General features: G+C 42.2%; 1 protein-coding gene and 2 long non-coding RNA genes across 3 annotated transcripts; all 3 read left to right on the plus strand.

Moving 5' to 3' along the window:
- The first annotated feature begins 2293 nt into the window (after window positions 1-2293).
- LOC4341741 (protein STRUBBELIG-RECEPTOR FAMILY 3) lies at window positions 2294-8925 on the plus strand. The gene is made up of 16 exons (XM_015788397.3): window positions 2294-2665; window positions 3682-3811; window positions 3888-3956; window positions 4110-4175; window positions 4256-4327; window positions 4415-4486; window positions 4566-4637; window positions 4719-4784; window positions 5763-5828; window positions 5993-6465; window positions 6550-6908; window positions 7013-7281; window positions 7364-7502; window positions 7907-8046; window positions 8196-8352; window positions 8509-8925. Exons 1-16 carry the CDS (start codon window positions 2551-2553, stop codon window positions 8590-8592), a joined length of 2349 nt encoding a protein of 782 aa, XP_015643883.1. The 5' UTR covers window positions 2294-2550; the 3' UTR covers window positions 8593-8925.
- A 63-nt stretch (window positions 8926-8988) lies between these two features.
- On the plus strand, window positions 8989-11988 carry LOC136356862 (uncharacterized). The gene is made up of 2 exons (XR_010741887.1): window positions 8989-9123; window positions 11583-11988. It is a non-coding gene; the product is annotated as an uncharacterized lncRNA (long non-coding RNA).
- Window positions 9493-10375, plus strand: LOC136356861 (uncharacterized). The gene is made up of 2 exons (XR_010741886.1): window positions 9493-9595; window positions 9757-10375. It is a non-coding gene; the product is annotated as an uncharacterized lncRNA (long non-coding RNA).
- Window positions 11989-13925: the final 1937 nt, after the last annotated feature.

Raw genomic sequence — 13925 nt, forward strand, 5'->3', positions numbered from 1 at the left:
TGCTCCGTAGACGCACGCAATCATCATGGCTTCGTCTGCAAGTGATCCAATCACTTGAATAAAGTCGAGGCGATTTCTGAGCCACCAACTTGGTGATTAAATTTTGGATTATCCAAAATGCTCATGTAAAAGATAGCATTGAAACGAGTCCAAAGTCCACAAGATTATGATTATATATCGACGAAAGGAGAATCTCTAATGCCACGTAGAGGAGCAGAAAAAATCCGACCGTGCAGACTCGTTTTCTCTGAGAGGTCAGGTGGCATTTTTTAAATAATCTGATGAGGCGTTAAGGTTTGGTAAACTTCGTTTTAATTAGAGTTTAAAGAAAGGCCAGTTGGTGATTTTTTAAGACTAAACATCAGTACATATTCGTGAGCTATACGTTAGTGTCTACTACCCCTCTGAGTCACACACGGTTGAGCTGAAATTGAATAGACTGTTCTTGATGAAAAATAACAATTTTGCTCTAGACAAATTTTTTGTGTGGACGACATGACAAAGCAATTAAAAAATTTTCATTTGCAAGATGATGATTGCAATAAATTAATTAATGTATGAACCTCCTATATTTCCATAGTTTGACAGTCGGCACAGTGGGCAACATCAGGAGTTGGTGCTTCAGATTCCTTTTTTTAAAAATAATTACAAAAATAATTGCGTGCTGCGAAGTTAGTTTTTCCTATCTATAGCACTAATCAAATTATGAAACCTGTCACTTGCGATATCATTCGACGAATGTCTGCTTCATATTGGCATGCATGTGACAAAACTACTGCGTGCTGTGGTTGTTTAATTAGGCCTGCATCTTACTCGTACTTAAGTACTCAATCCCAATATTAATTACCTGGTTGGTTGATTTGATTAGTCAACCCTAGGAGGAGGATAAGGATTGATTGCCTCTGGAGATCTGGGTCTGCTGGTTTGTCATGGTCTATAGCACTTGCAATTAAATACTACTTCGACACAGCACTCTGCAATAAAATTTCGTAAAGATATGCCACTTGTGAATTGCGTTTCTCCATCTCAAAGTACACCACCCATTGCATTAGGTAAGAGAAAATGATATTAATTGCAGTACAAATCAATTACATGTGCATGCTGTTTAAGTCAAGATGTACCGGATGATCCACTCGGTCAAAACAACAATTACCAGCGGATTTTACCTATCAAAAGACATATCACTATCGATGCCCTACTAGTATATATGTCATCACTATCGACTAATAGTGCAAACGAGGTCGAGCGTGTCTACACTACCTTTAGATGTCAACATTTCGTACTATCGAGGAAACGTCCGCACTTATTAAAAAATAAATTAAAAATTATTACGCCATTACCGTGTCGAAATTTTACTGGTGCCTTGACTCGCTCACACTGTCACACATATTGGGATCGATGACCCCTGAATTTTTTGTTTTGGAGCTAGACGACTTGGAATTGCAAGCTTTGCAAGTCATAAAAAAAACACGAAGATGGAAAGAACCACCCATGTTAGTGTTAGTGTGACACTACGAGAGAAGAGAAGAAGAAAGACCCAAAACCCCCGGCAAAAACAGCCAATGCCAACACAGGCCGCACCCACATCACAGAGAGGGAAAGATCCTCCTCAGCACGTGCTTCCTCCGGTCCACGCAGCACTGTGCACGAAGTGGACCAGCCGCGCCACGGCGACGACGCGAGCCCGCGCCACGTCAACCGGGGCCCCACCTGCCAACGTGAGATGAGACGACTCGGACGAGACGACGCCGCGGCCGCCATAAATCCCCAATCATTGGAAGCAGTTATTACTCGGGTAGATATCATGTAAAACGAGCTAATTATTAGAAACTTTAAAAGTTTTGTTGTACACTCGTAAAAACAGATATGAAATACATTTTCATTAAATTTGAAATCCAAACTCAATTTTATTTGAGAGAAAAAATTGATAAATTTTAGACGTGTTTACTATTCATATCAAATTTATCTTTTTGTTTCACTCTGATACAAAGTGAAGTTTGAACTTGATATTTTGTGATGAGAATATATTTCACATATACATCTATCTATAATAATTTTTTTCATAAATTTAGAAAACTTTTAAATATAATTTCCACACTTTTTTAATACTTAACTCGTTATCGCTGTATATGTAGTAACTCGTTATTCATCCATCCATCCAGCGGATAGCATTTTTCGCATTTCTCTTTTCTTCCTTTATTTTTTCCTCCTTGTCGCTGCCGTTGCCGTCGCGAGGCGCGGGGGGGCGCCCACCTTTTCTACGGCGTCGTTGCGTGCCCGGGGTTCTCTTCTTAGCTGCGTCTGCGTTGCCAGCCAGCCTCATCTCCTTCCTCGCTTCCGTCCACTTCTCCACCACCACCTCTTCGCTCGCTGACTCGCTCTCGCGCTCGCACACATCGCTCTCGCTCGCTCTGCTGCTGCCGCGCCCCGCCGCTCGCGCTCCGAGCGGGGAGCATTGCGTGGCGTGGCTTGGATCCGGCGGTCTCGATCTGATCGAGGCGGAGGCGCGCGCTGCGCGGCGGATGGTGTGATCGGGGGAGGCGGCGATCGATGCGGGGAGGTACGGTGCGGCGTGGAGGTGGGGTTGGGTTGCGGGCGCTGGTGGTCGTCGCCGTCGCCGCCGCTGCATTGGTGGTGGCGCGCGCGGACACCGCCGCCGCTGACGGTAAGTTGGTTCGTGCTTTGACTTGGTTTTTTTTTTTTTGGTTTTGTTCGGTTGGTGTCGATACGGGGAGACGACTCGGATTCCTCGCTGCTCGTGCTGTTCGTGTGGTGCGTGCTCGCGTGCGTGCGTGGGGTCCGTGGGTTTCGGTTTCGTCGAGATGAGCAGGGGGAGCAGGGGGATTGGTTCGTTCTCGTTGTGCTCCGCCGCTGCAGCTGCTTGCAAGTTTGCAACTGCTTCGAGATGAGTCCATGGTTCGTGTTGTTTTCGCTGTTATTTTTTTTAGCCGCTGCAATTAACTGTGCGTGGTGAGATTGTGTCGGTGGCGGCGCGGGCGTCGTGGGAATGGATCATCGGTTCTGTGAATTGGCCCGGTTCGACTCCATCATTGGGATTGATTAGTTTTTGTCTTGAGTTCAGCACAAATGCCATTTGGCAAGGCGGTTGTGGCATGTTCTAATTCGGATTAATTGATGTTCTCTTGCTTGATAAAGCAATCTGGCTGTCCCTTTCGTCTGGGATAACGAAAGGAACTTTTGAGGCCTGTGATGATGTGGTGTCGTGTGCTTCATGTCTTATCATCCTCAATAGAAATGGGAGAAAGACTGAAAGAGATGGATTGTTCGCATTCTGGATTGGTGGAAACAGGATAACATGCAGGAGAAAACATTTGTATTGGCTATGCAAGTAATAGCAGAATGGACACCTTTAATTGCCATACTGATGAACAACTGAACATAATGAAGGGGGTAGGATATGATCATAGGAAGGGAATAATGTAAGTGATAGGTGTATGTTGTTCTCATTGAGTCATTGTGATGTGCACATTACTCAATTTAGTTAGGTTTATGCTCTAAAATCAGGGACTGAGCAATTTCTTTTCGTGATGTGCACATGTTATTCCTGCAATTGTTCTTCATGTGTCCTGCAATTTAGGTGATTTTGTGGTCCTCGTAGAAAGGTGCACACTGTTTTTCTTTGTAATAATGACTTCTTTATGTTTCCCTTAACTTGTGTAGTCTCTGCTATAAATGGATTGTACATTTCACTGGGGTCGCCAAAACTTCCTGGATGGTCGGGGAATGGCGGAGACCCCTGCAGCGAGCTTTGGCAGGGTGTTGTATGCACCGGCTCAAGTATAACCTCAGTGTAGGTTCTTCATTGCGTTTTCTTTTATCTCATGGAAATCCTTTGTTTTGTTCTCATATTAACTCACCGTTTGTAGTACGATGAATGCTGCAAACTTGGGGGGTCAGCTTGGTGGCTTAGGGAACTTCACCTCCATCGTCACCATGTAAGGGTGTTGAAGTTGTAAAGTTTTTCCACAACCATCGTAGTGTCTGTCAAAACTAGAAGATTCTAGGATTTCTTTTTTGTCTGGTTGAATTAACTCTTTTTTTATGTCCTGGTTAAATTTCTCATTGAATTATTTATATGTTTGATGTAGAAATCTTAGTAACAATAAAATTGGTGGAACTATACCAGAAGACCTACCGGTTACGTTGCAGCATATGTATGTACGATTGATCTTATCTATAGTTTATCAGTCTTTGGTATTATTCAATTGATCCTGTGATCTTTGCACTGGTACAGTTTTCTTTCAGCTAATCAGCTCACTGGAAGCATCCCAAGTTCATTGGCAAAACTTAAAAATTTGGCAGACATGTACATTCTCGCTTCTTTCCGCAGAAAGTTTATATACAGGCTAATTTGTGTTGTAAATCACATATATCATTTTCCTTGTTTTCCCAGGTCACTCAATGACAACCAACTAAATGGGCAACTGCCAGATGCTTTTGGTTCACTCACTGGACTTGTAAATTTGTAAGATACCATTTCTGTACGTTTTTATGCCTTGGTGTTTGGTTGTTGTCTTAGTTTGCTGATGGTCGGTTTCTTGCAGGGATATTTCTTCTAACAACTTGACTGGTGTGTTACCACCATCTATGAAAAATCTGTCATCTTTGACTACATTGTAAGTGTACACCTATGTTTCAACTTAATTCCTATTACATTTCCTATCTTTCAACTTAATTCCTCATCTGCTATATCATAGGCACATGCAAGGCAATCGATTGTCTGGGACTCTTAACGTCTTGCAGGATCTCCCTCTTAAAGACTTGTATTCCCTCTCTTCTCCTTTATCACCATGTTCATTCAGTTTCTCTAGCATGTTATGATCTAAAAATTTGCAGGCATGCTAATTTTAGATTCTTTAATTTGGCTGATCTGTACTTTTTTTTCCTAAAGCCTATGGTATCTTTAAAGAGTGCATGTGACTGTGGTATGATAATAACTTTTGGCTTCTATACAGTATAAAGTATATATTCTGTGCTTAACTTTGTTATGGAATCTTTAAAGATAACATATGGGACATACAGATCTACAGTGTTTGCAATCTATACACTGCAATTTCCATCACTGATGTCATACGTACTTATAAGTCCCTTCAGATTTGCACATAGGAATTAAGGTAGTCTATGAAATGACAATATGTTAACCATTATCATTCTATATTATTACTTTTTCTTAGATAAATTTAAGCTAACATCTAACTTCTCTGTTCTATGGTGATTGGGGAATTTGGTGCATCCGTGCATGTAGACATGGGGTAGGAGATACATGGGAAAGGCAAACCATTTGTTGATGAAAATCCATTCATTTAAGCAATGACATAGCAGTAACAAAAGAAACAAAATGCATACAAGTTCATAATTGGCTTATATTTAGAATAAAACTGAAAAGACTAAACTGACTTGTAACAGAAATCAGAGAGAGTAGGTGTAGACAGAAATGATAGAGTTTACAGTGTCTCTCTGTAAACTCTATCATTTCTAGTAATGGAAATGGGAGGCTTTCACGCCTCTTGATCAAAAAAAAAAAAGGTGGAGACAGTGTCTTTACAAAAACCATTAACTGAATGTTTTTTTTTGACGCAACTGAATGTTTCACTTGAAAAACGAATGCTTCCCTTTTTACTATTGTTCTGATAAGCACTCCCTAGCAATGCTGCTTCAATACCTTGACCATTTTTGTTCAAACAACTATGTTCTTATTGAATAGTTGATCTTATATCCTTTAACATGTTTACTCTGATCAGGAATATAGAGAATAATTTGTTTTCTGGACCAGTGCCTCCAAAGTTGCAGAGCATACCAAACTTCAAGTAAGATTTTTTTTCTTGTATTCAATTTCCTTTTGATGTCAGCCAGTTCAATTATAATCATTATCTTGTCTATCTTGACGTTATTTTATCTAATACAAGCTAAAAAAAACTAATCACAACAATTCTGTATGGCTTGTTAAGTGACTAACATTGTACAAATGCAGAAAGGATGGGAATCCATTTAATACCAGTATAGCTCCTTCTGCATCACCACCATCAACACCCGGAGGACCAGCACCAACTCCAACACCAACGAGACCAGCACCAAGTCCGTCACCAACAGGACCTCCAACACCATCACCAACCAATCCAAATCTAGAACCATCACCACCACCTCCATCCTCTTCAGCCCCTCCATCTAGAACACCCTCAAACTCTTCTGACGGGCCAACTACTCGAGACAACATTTCATCATCTAAGAAACAGAATTCATCAACCCTCAAAATTGTCGGATTTGTTTTTCTTGGAGTAGTGCTGTTCATAGTTACAGTCCTGCTGGTGATATTTTGTTTGTCCAAGTACCAAGAGAGAAGGTCAAGGTATGATTATAACAGAAGTCAATTGGCAAGGGTGCATCATACAGTTGAACACAGAATCAACCCGTCTATAGTGCAACCAAGGGATGATGCTAAAAAAGGTAACTTATGTTGAATTCCCAGTAGCATAATATAGATTTCGGTTACTTTTGGCATTCATATGAAGTGTTATTTGACATGTTCAGATCAGCAAAGTTTGGCAGCTGTCCCTAAGAAGCCTCTTGAAAGCCAAAGAGAACACATAATTGATTTGGAGCACCCAAATAATTTGGCGCGTACAAATTCAGAACTTTTTGCAGTTGATCCACCACCCCCACCACCCCCTCCTTTCCTGCCACCATTCCCTGTTGAAAAAGTTACTGTAAATCCTGTTGTTCCTCCAGAAAAGAGATACATATCTCCACCAAGGATAAATAAACCAACTTCTGCCACTTCATTCTCTGTGGCATCTCTTCAGCAATATACAAGCAGTTTCAGAGAGGAGAATTTGATAAGAAAGAGTAGACTAGGAAAGGTATACCTAGCAGAGTTTCCTGAAGGAAAGGTGTGTGCTAACCACTAAGTATTACCTATCCTAATGAGAAGTGTGATGCATTATATTCAGTGTGCAGTTAAAATATTAACCATGATTCCTGCTATTCTGTGTAGTTTTTGGAAGTAATGAAGATTGACAATACTAATGGAAGAATATCAGTAGATGAATTTCTAGACCTGGTTCAGCTTGTCTCGGATATCAGGCATCCTAACATCCATGAGTTAGTTGGATATTGTGCTGAATATGGGCAGCGGTTACTTGTGTACAATCACTTTAGTACAAAAACACTAGATGATGCACTTCATGATAGAGAGGGAGTTGATAGTACACTGTCATGGAATGCTCGCCTCCAGGTTGCTCTTGGTTCAGGAAAGGCCTTAGAGTGAGTAAAATTATGGTTCTATGTTTAATGTAATCCATGTATGGCTTTCATTTTTTCAACCTTTGTACTTCCTTTCCTGTAGGTATCTCCATGAAAGCTTCCAGCCTCCAATTGTGCATCAGAACTTTGAACCGGCTAATGTACTCCTTGATAATAAATTTTCAGTGCGTGTTGCTGAATGTGGACTAGAAAAATTGTTGGCATCAAGTTCTGTCACTCAGGTAAGATACAATATGTGTGATAAGTTGTTCCATGTATTTATTGAAGTGCTGAAGTTGCCATAGCTGAAGCATTTAAATTTAGAACATGTAAAGAGTGATTTACATTTTATAGTCCTTGAGGAGGTACCAACAGGTCCTTAGGTGTGACTAAGCTTATTGGAAATTTCCTTAAATAAACCTTACTAGAGAATTCTTCTCTACCCGTTGGTTGGAAATAATTAAATTTTGATTCACTGGCAATTACTTTTACTATGCTGCTAGACTAGTTGATGCCATGCTTTGTTGTTTGATCACAAATGAGTAGATTTAGCTAATTTAATTTTGCTAGGCAGTGAAGAAATCATCTTGTTATGTTGATGGAAATGACAGCTGGTGCACTTACAGCTTGTATGTTCTTGTTCCAGTTGGCAGATCGAATGCATTCACTGTTGAACTATGAACCACCGGAATTCCGGGAATCTGGGATAGTTACAGAACAAGGTGATGTTTACAGTTTTGGAGTAGTGATGCTAGAAATTCTTACTGGGCGTAAACCATACGACAGGTAAGAAAAATTTAAAGTCTCATTCTCTCATGATGTTTGATCAGGAGTTCAAGAGCTGTCCGTAATTGTTTTAGATCAAAATTTTAGTGCGAAACGAGGAAAGAACTATTTGATTAACATGCCTGTTTTATCCTCAAAAAAAATTTCAGTTCACTCCCACGTGCTGAGCAACATCTTGTTAGATGGGCCAATTCTCAGCTTCATGACATAGAATCACTGTCCAGGATGGTGGACCCTTCTATACAAGGGCAATGTTCTGAGAAAGCACTGTCACGATTTGCTGACATAATCAGCGGGTGTATCCGGGTAATTGATGTGTATTTTCTTCATTCGTACTGGAACTGCATTTGCAAGCATACTAGTATTACGCATGCACATGTTCCAATGCTTTACATTCTTTGCACAAAGCGTTTTGAGTACTAGGGATCATGTGTAAAATCTGAAACTTTCCTAATGGAGCAGGAACCACAATTCAGGCCACCAATGTCTGAAGTTGTCCAAGACCTAGCTAGAATGGTAAATGAAACTGGTGAGGAATCGGAGTAACACAAAACAAAAATCAAGGACATACAGATCTCGAGCGCCTGCTGAGTTGCCTGTAGATACTGGGAGGAAATTCTTTCGGCACATTCTGGGGAGAATTCTGGCAAAGAACATTATTTTCCCTAGAGCAGTATACACTAACACCATAACGTGTGTCAACTTGGAGCCACATTTACACAGGAAAGGATACTGGAGGTACAGCCAACATGTACTTAGTTGTTGCAAATTTGAAATTGATGTATTCTTTTGCAGACATGATATTATATCATTACCCCCTTCTTGTAACCAACATTCATGATTTGGTTCAATTTTGTGCCATAGGGCTACTTTCTTGCTTGTGTTTCATGTTATGTATATCGTCTGTAGACCTGGGGAAAAAGTGGCCCGGCCTTCATATTCTGTAATGATCTGTTTTATTTGCTGCAAGATCAGAAGTTTATGTTGGATTCAGGAATCTGGACACCGGGAAAATCTCTGGCAAAGAGTATATAGTGTCGTGGACCTGAGCTATGGGCCGAGCTGGGCTGGCACAAGGTATGTTATGGGCTTGTGGAAGTTAATTACGGTCCATTTCTGACCTTGCAAAGGTAGGAATAAGTTCACCTTCTGACCCTCAAAAGTGATCGAAATCTAATCCGTGACCCTAAACCACAAAACCGGATATCTCGACCCCCCCAACTCTCAAAACCAGTGTAATTTGACTCCCTCGGCGGTTTCGCTGATGTGGCGTCTACGTGGCAATGTTGACTCGGTCTCATTTCCACATGGCGTTGATGTGGTGCTTAAGTGGCATTAGAAATAAAAAAATATGTGTGGGACCCATTTGTCATTCACCAAAAGTATGGGTGAGACCACTGACAGGTGGGGCCCACATAAATCATCCTCCTCATCCTCCCTCCTCTCTTTCTCTTCCATTCGCTGTCCATGTGCTGGCAGGCGGGCCTAGCTCACCAGGAGCTTCTTCTACCTCTGTCCGTCATCTGTTCATCTCTCCCGTGAAACTCAAGTACTGCCACCTCCGTTGATCTCCCTGCCCTATCGTTTCTCCTCCAAATTAATTGCAAAAATCGATTCCTTGTGTAGTGGGCATCAATTTTCCCAACAAATCCCACTTAATCCCGCACTAAATCGCCCCCAATCGATTTCTTAAACCGGTGTCTTCAACAGGGAGCTCCACCGTCGCCGGCGCCGTTTTCCGTCCGTGCGGTCGACCTCCTCCCCTCCGGCCTATATAAAGAGAACTCCGAGACATGCTCTTTCCCATCTCCTGCATCGCGGTGGAGATTTCATAATTAACAGGTGGTTTTCACCGTGCTTTTGTGGTGAATTTGCACTGGATGGCTGATTTTCTTTTTTTTTTGATTTTATTGGTGGGTCACGAGTCATGACGCTGACCCTCTCGGCGGCTGCACGCATGACACTGACGAGCTGCGGCATGAAGCATTCGGCTAGGGCGCCCGGGCCGCAGCCAAAGCGGAGCTCCGTGGCGGTCCAATCCCGTCGGGCTCCCAGGCCCAGGGCTCACGCACTTGCATGTCCGGTCGATCTCGCCTCCAGCGGTGCTGGCGCCGACCTCCGTGGCGGTGGCGAGCTCAGCTCCTGCCGCCGCTCCAGCCCGTGCTCCCCGCGGCCGGCGGAAGGGGAGAGAGAAGGAAAGAGAGAAGGGAGGAAGAGGGGAGGAAGAAGAAAGAGAGAGGATGACATGTGGGGCCCACATGTCAGTGGGCTCCACAATTTTTTAGTGTGTGAATGACAAACAGGTCCCACGGATACTTTTTAATTCAAATGCCACCTAAGCGCCACGTCAACCCTACAGACTAGGTCAACACCACCATGTCAGTGAAACCGCCCTCCAAAACCACATAGAGAGTCAAATTGCACCGGTTTCAATAGTTCGGGGTCGAAATATCCGGTTTTGCGGTTTAGGGTCATGGATTAGATTCGAGTCACTTTTAAGGGAGTCAAAGTGAACTTATTCCGCAAAGGTATTACTGGGTTGGCCACTTGGCCTGGATTGGGCTTAGCCGCTTAGGTTCAGACTTAAATTTGAAAATATACCGTTCATATTTTTTTTCTCAGAAATAGTCTTGATATAAACTTTTTGGCACAAATATACCACCGGTATCGCTAAACCGCTGCGTGAAACTGACGTGGGCTGACGATACAGGCGGTCTCGCACGAAGAGGATGCGAGACCGCGCGGTGTCACGCGGCAGAGGTGCGAGAATGATTAATTAATAATAATTAGTGCTTAATTATCCTAATTAGAAATTAATTAATAATTAATTAATCACTAATTAATAGCGGCAAGGATCGGTATCGCTACTTGAGTCTGCGAGACAGCTCGCTCTCGCTGGTTGAGTTTGCGAGACCGCTCACTCTCGCGAACTTGCTGCACGACACCGAGTGGTCTCGCGTTTTTATTGTGCGAGATCGTAATATCAACGGTATATTTATGCAAATAAAATTATAACCCGAATATTTTTGAGAGAAAAAAATTAAACGGTATATTTTCAATTTTTTTTCCTTAGGTTCAGGCCAGGCCATTTGCATAATTGTATTTTGAAAAATAAGTGCCAGCCAATTCTTCTATTTCTCCTCAAGGTATTTTTCTCTCTATAAACACATGCACACTCACCCTTATTAACGCACACTCTATCCTTAATGTGCATCTCTAAAGAACTGGGCTGGCATATATCTCGAGATTAACGAATAACGCACGCACGCTCTACCCCTAATGTGCATCTCCAAAGGAATGGGCCGGCACATATAGCTATAAATATGAATACCTGCGTCAAATCTAGATATGAACTTAGGTGAGTTGGTTCCATCATAAGGAACTTAACCAGTTGAGCTATGCTCACCTTGCGTATTCTTTTCTATTAATAGGGTTTATCTTATATTGTTTTGCGGGGATAGGGTTTGTATTCCTAAGGCCTAATACAGATGTCGGCATGTTTAGTATGTTTAAACGAACTTGATCTGCTCCTACAGGAACTGAACTCGTCATAATGTTTTCTCCCCCGAGATTCATGTGTTCCAAATAATGTCTAACTATGAAGGTTTGTACTACTACCTTGGATCGTGGGGCAGAAGCATGGCCAACAATCCTCTACCCGTGTCCTTCCCCCACACCATACCCTGGTTGTTAATTGTGATGTTTATGGCTATCATACAATTTTATAACTTATTTTTGTTAGATTCGATCTAAATGTCATTAGTTGGTGTACAAATATTTCGGAACGTGCTTGTCAAGATGCACCCTTTCTTGTTAGGTTAATTTTGCATTCCTTTTCTTTTTTAAATTATTATTTTGGACTTCCACTATACCTTTTCTTTTCAGATTACATGAAAGATGCACATGCACCACAATGTGCAGGCACCACACTTCAGTACTTTACACAGACGCGATATACGTTTCTCTTGTACTCAGATATGAATTCGGCTGGTTGAAATTGTTTTAAATGTGTTCAGTCTTGGCTACAGACCTGTGTTTAGAGCTTCAAATCGTTTCCTCTTGAACCTCAAGCAATACCTAAGGCAGTCCATACAACAATCCAAAACTTAAATGATGCAAAATTTGAAAGGCAGTAAATTATTTTCTATGAAAAACTCTCTTGGAACTACTCCAATTTCGTGCGAGACTGACATGCTCAACCTGAAAACTGAACCACCCTGTAACTTCACAACCACGAGAGCTAGCTGCAAACTGCTTCAGGACAGTGACAAGCCCTCCTCTCTCCGGCCACAAAAAAAAATCGCCAAATGCATGGTGATCACACGAGTCTGTGAAGAGAATTGTTGTGACGTCGGTTTTAGATCTAGAAGAACAGTTGATCCGATCATGCCATGTGGTTGGCCACAGCTTGTTGCATATAGTATCTTCCGTTTTAATGATGTTGGATGGATGCTTAGGCATGGGACCGATCGATACATGATATATGGACCCTTCGATTGATTTTCCCCTTGTTTTTTTTAATTTATCTTTGCAATAATCTCTAGAATTGATGAGAATTGTTTAGGCCGGTTTCTGTGGCTCTCCTTGTTTGGTAGAAAAGCATTGTTTGGGGTTGATTGTATTAAGATGTGTTGTGCCATGGAACCATTCGATGGTGTATTGGTATTATTACCACATGTGTGTGTTCATGTTGTTTTGGTTTTGTGGTTGCTGGTGATTTGCGTCGAGATTATTTGAGTAGTATGGAAAAAAATTTGAAATTAATCGTGTTCTTGACCGGAATTGCAAGATTAAGCTGATTAGGGGCGGATTTGCGGAAATATACTGGTGTCGCGGTTTGAAACAGCGATAGCGCGATATCGCGCTATGCGTGCGCGAAAGCGGCGGCGCTATCGCTAATTGGGAGTGAGGGAGAGCTAATGCATCGGTCTCGCGGTCGTAAAGCGTGAGAGCGAGGCGGTGTCGCGCTTTTGTAAAGCGATAGCGCGGTCCGTATGATGCCGCCTGACGCACGCGGGAAACGAAGCGGTCTCGCACTTTGAAAGCGCGATAGCGCGTGCGGTATCACGGCCGGGATACGCGAGAGCGTAGCAGCGTGGGCCGACTGACGCCTGTGGGGTCCGAGGAATGACCGGAGCGGTCTCGCGCTAACGCTCAGCGAGAGCGTGTCGGTCTCGCGGTACGCGCGCGCGAGAGCGCCGGCGGTATCGCCCTTTGAAACCGCGATACCGTTGCCGCGTGGTCCACGCCCCTAATCCATCTGCTAATCCTGGGAGGCGGCAGTGCGACAGCGACGGCTTCGGTCTCGCTCTTTGAAAGAGCGAGACCGTGAGCGGTATCGCTCTCCCCGTGCGCGAGAGCGATTAGCTAATTACGCTTTGCAAATTGCTAATATTTCATGTCACCGTTGGTACGTACTTCCTCCGTCCCATAAAAAACCAAAGTAGTACTAGATTTGTTTTTTTCGGGACTGAGAGAGTAAAAAGTATAATTTTTTTCCATCCGTCCCAAAAAATACCAACTTAGTACTATATTCGTTTTTTCAAGACGGAGGGAGTAGAAAGGATTTTTTTTTCATATTTTTTTATTATGTGTGCAACATATATATACATAAATGAACATGAGAAACATGTTTATATTGAAAATAGGCAAAGATTGTGTACGCGGCTACGAGAAGAAAAATAAATATCTTGGAATTTGCAAAATAATGATATCAGAGAAAGAAAACATATATTACCTATAGAAAAACAGAAATTGAATATATATTTATTAAAAATATATAAAGGAGTAGAGAGATCATTCGGGAGCAATTTTTACAAAGTTGACAAAGAATAGGAATTTAGAATATGTTATATTCACAGAGAAAACCACCTTTGCAT

This window comes from Oryza sativa, chromosome 6, assembly GCF_034140825.1.
Source record: "Oryza sativa Japonica Group chromosome 6, ASM3414082v1".
NCBI classification, from domain to species: domain Eukaryota; kingdom Viridiplantae; phylum Streptophyta; class Magnoliopsida; order Poales; family Poaceae; genus Oryza; species Oryza sativa.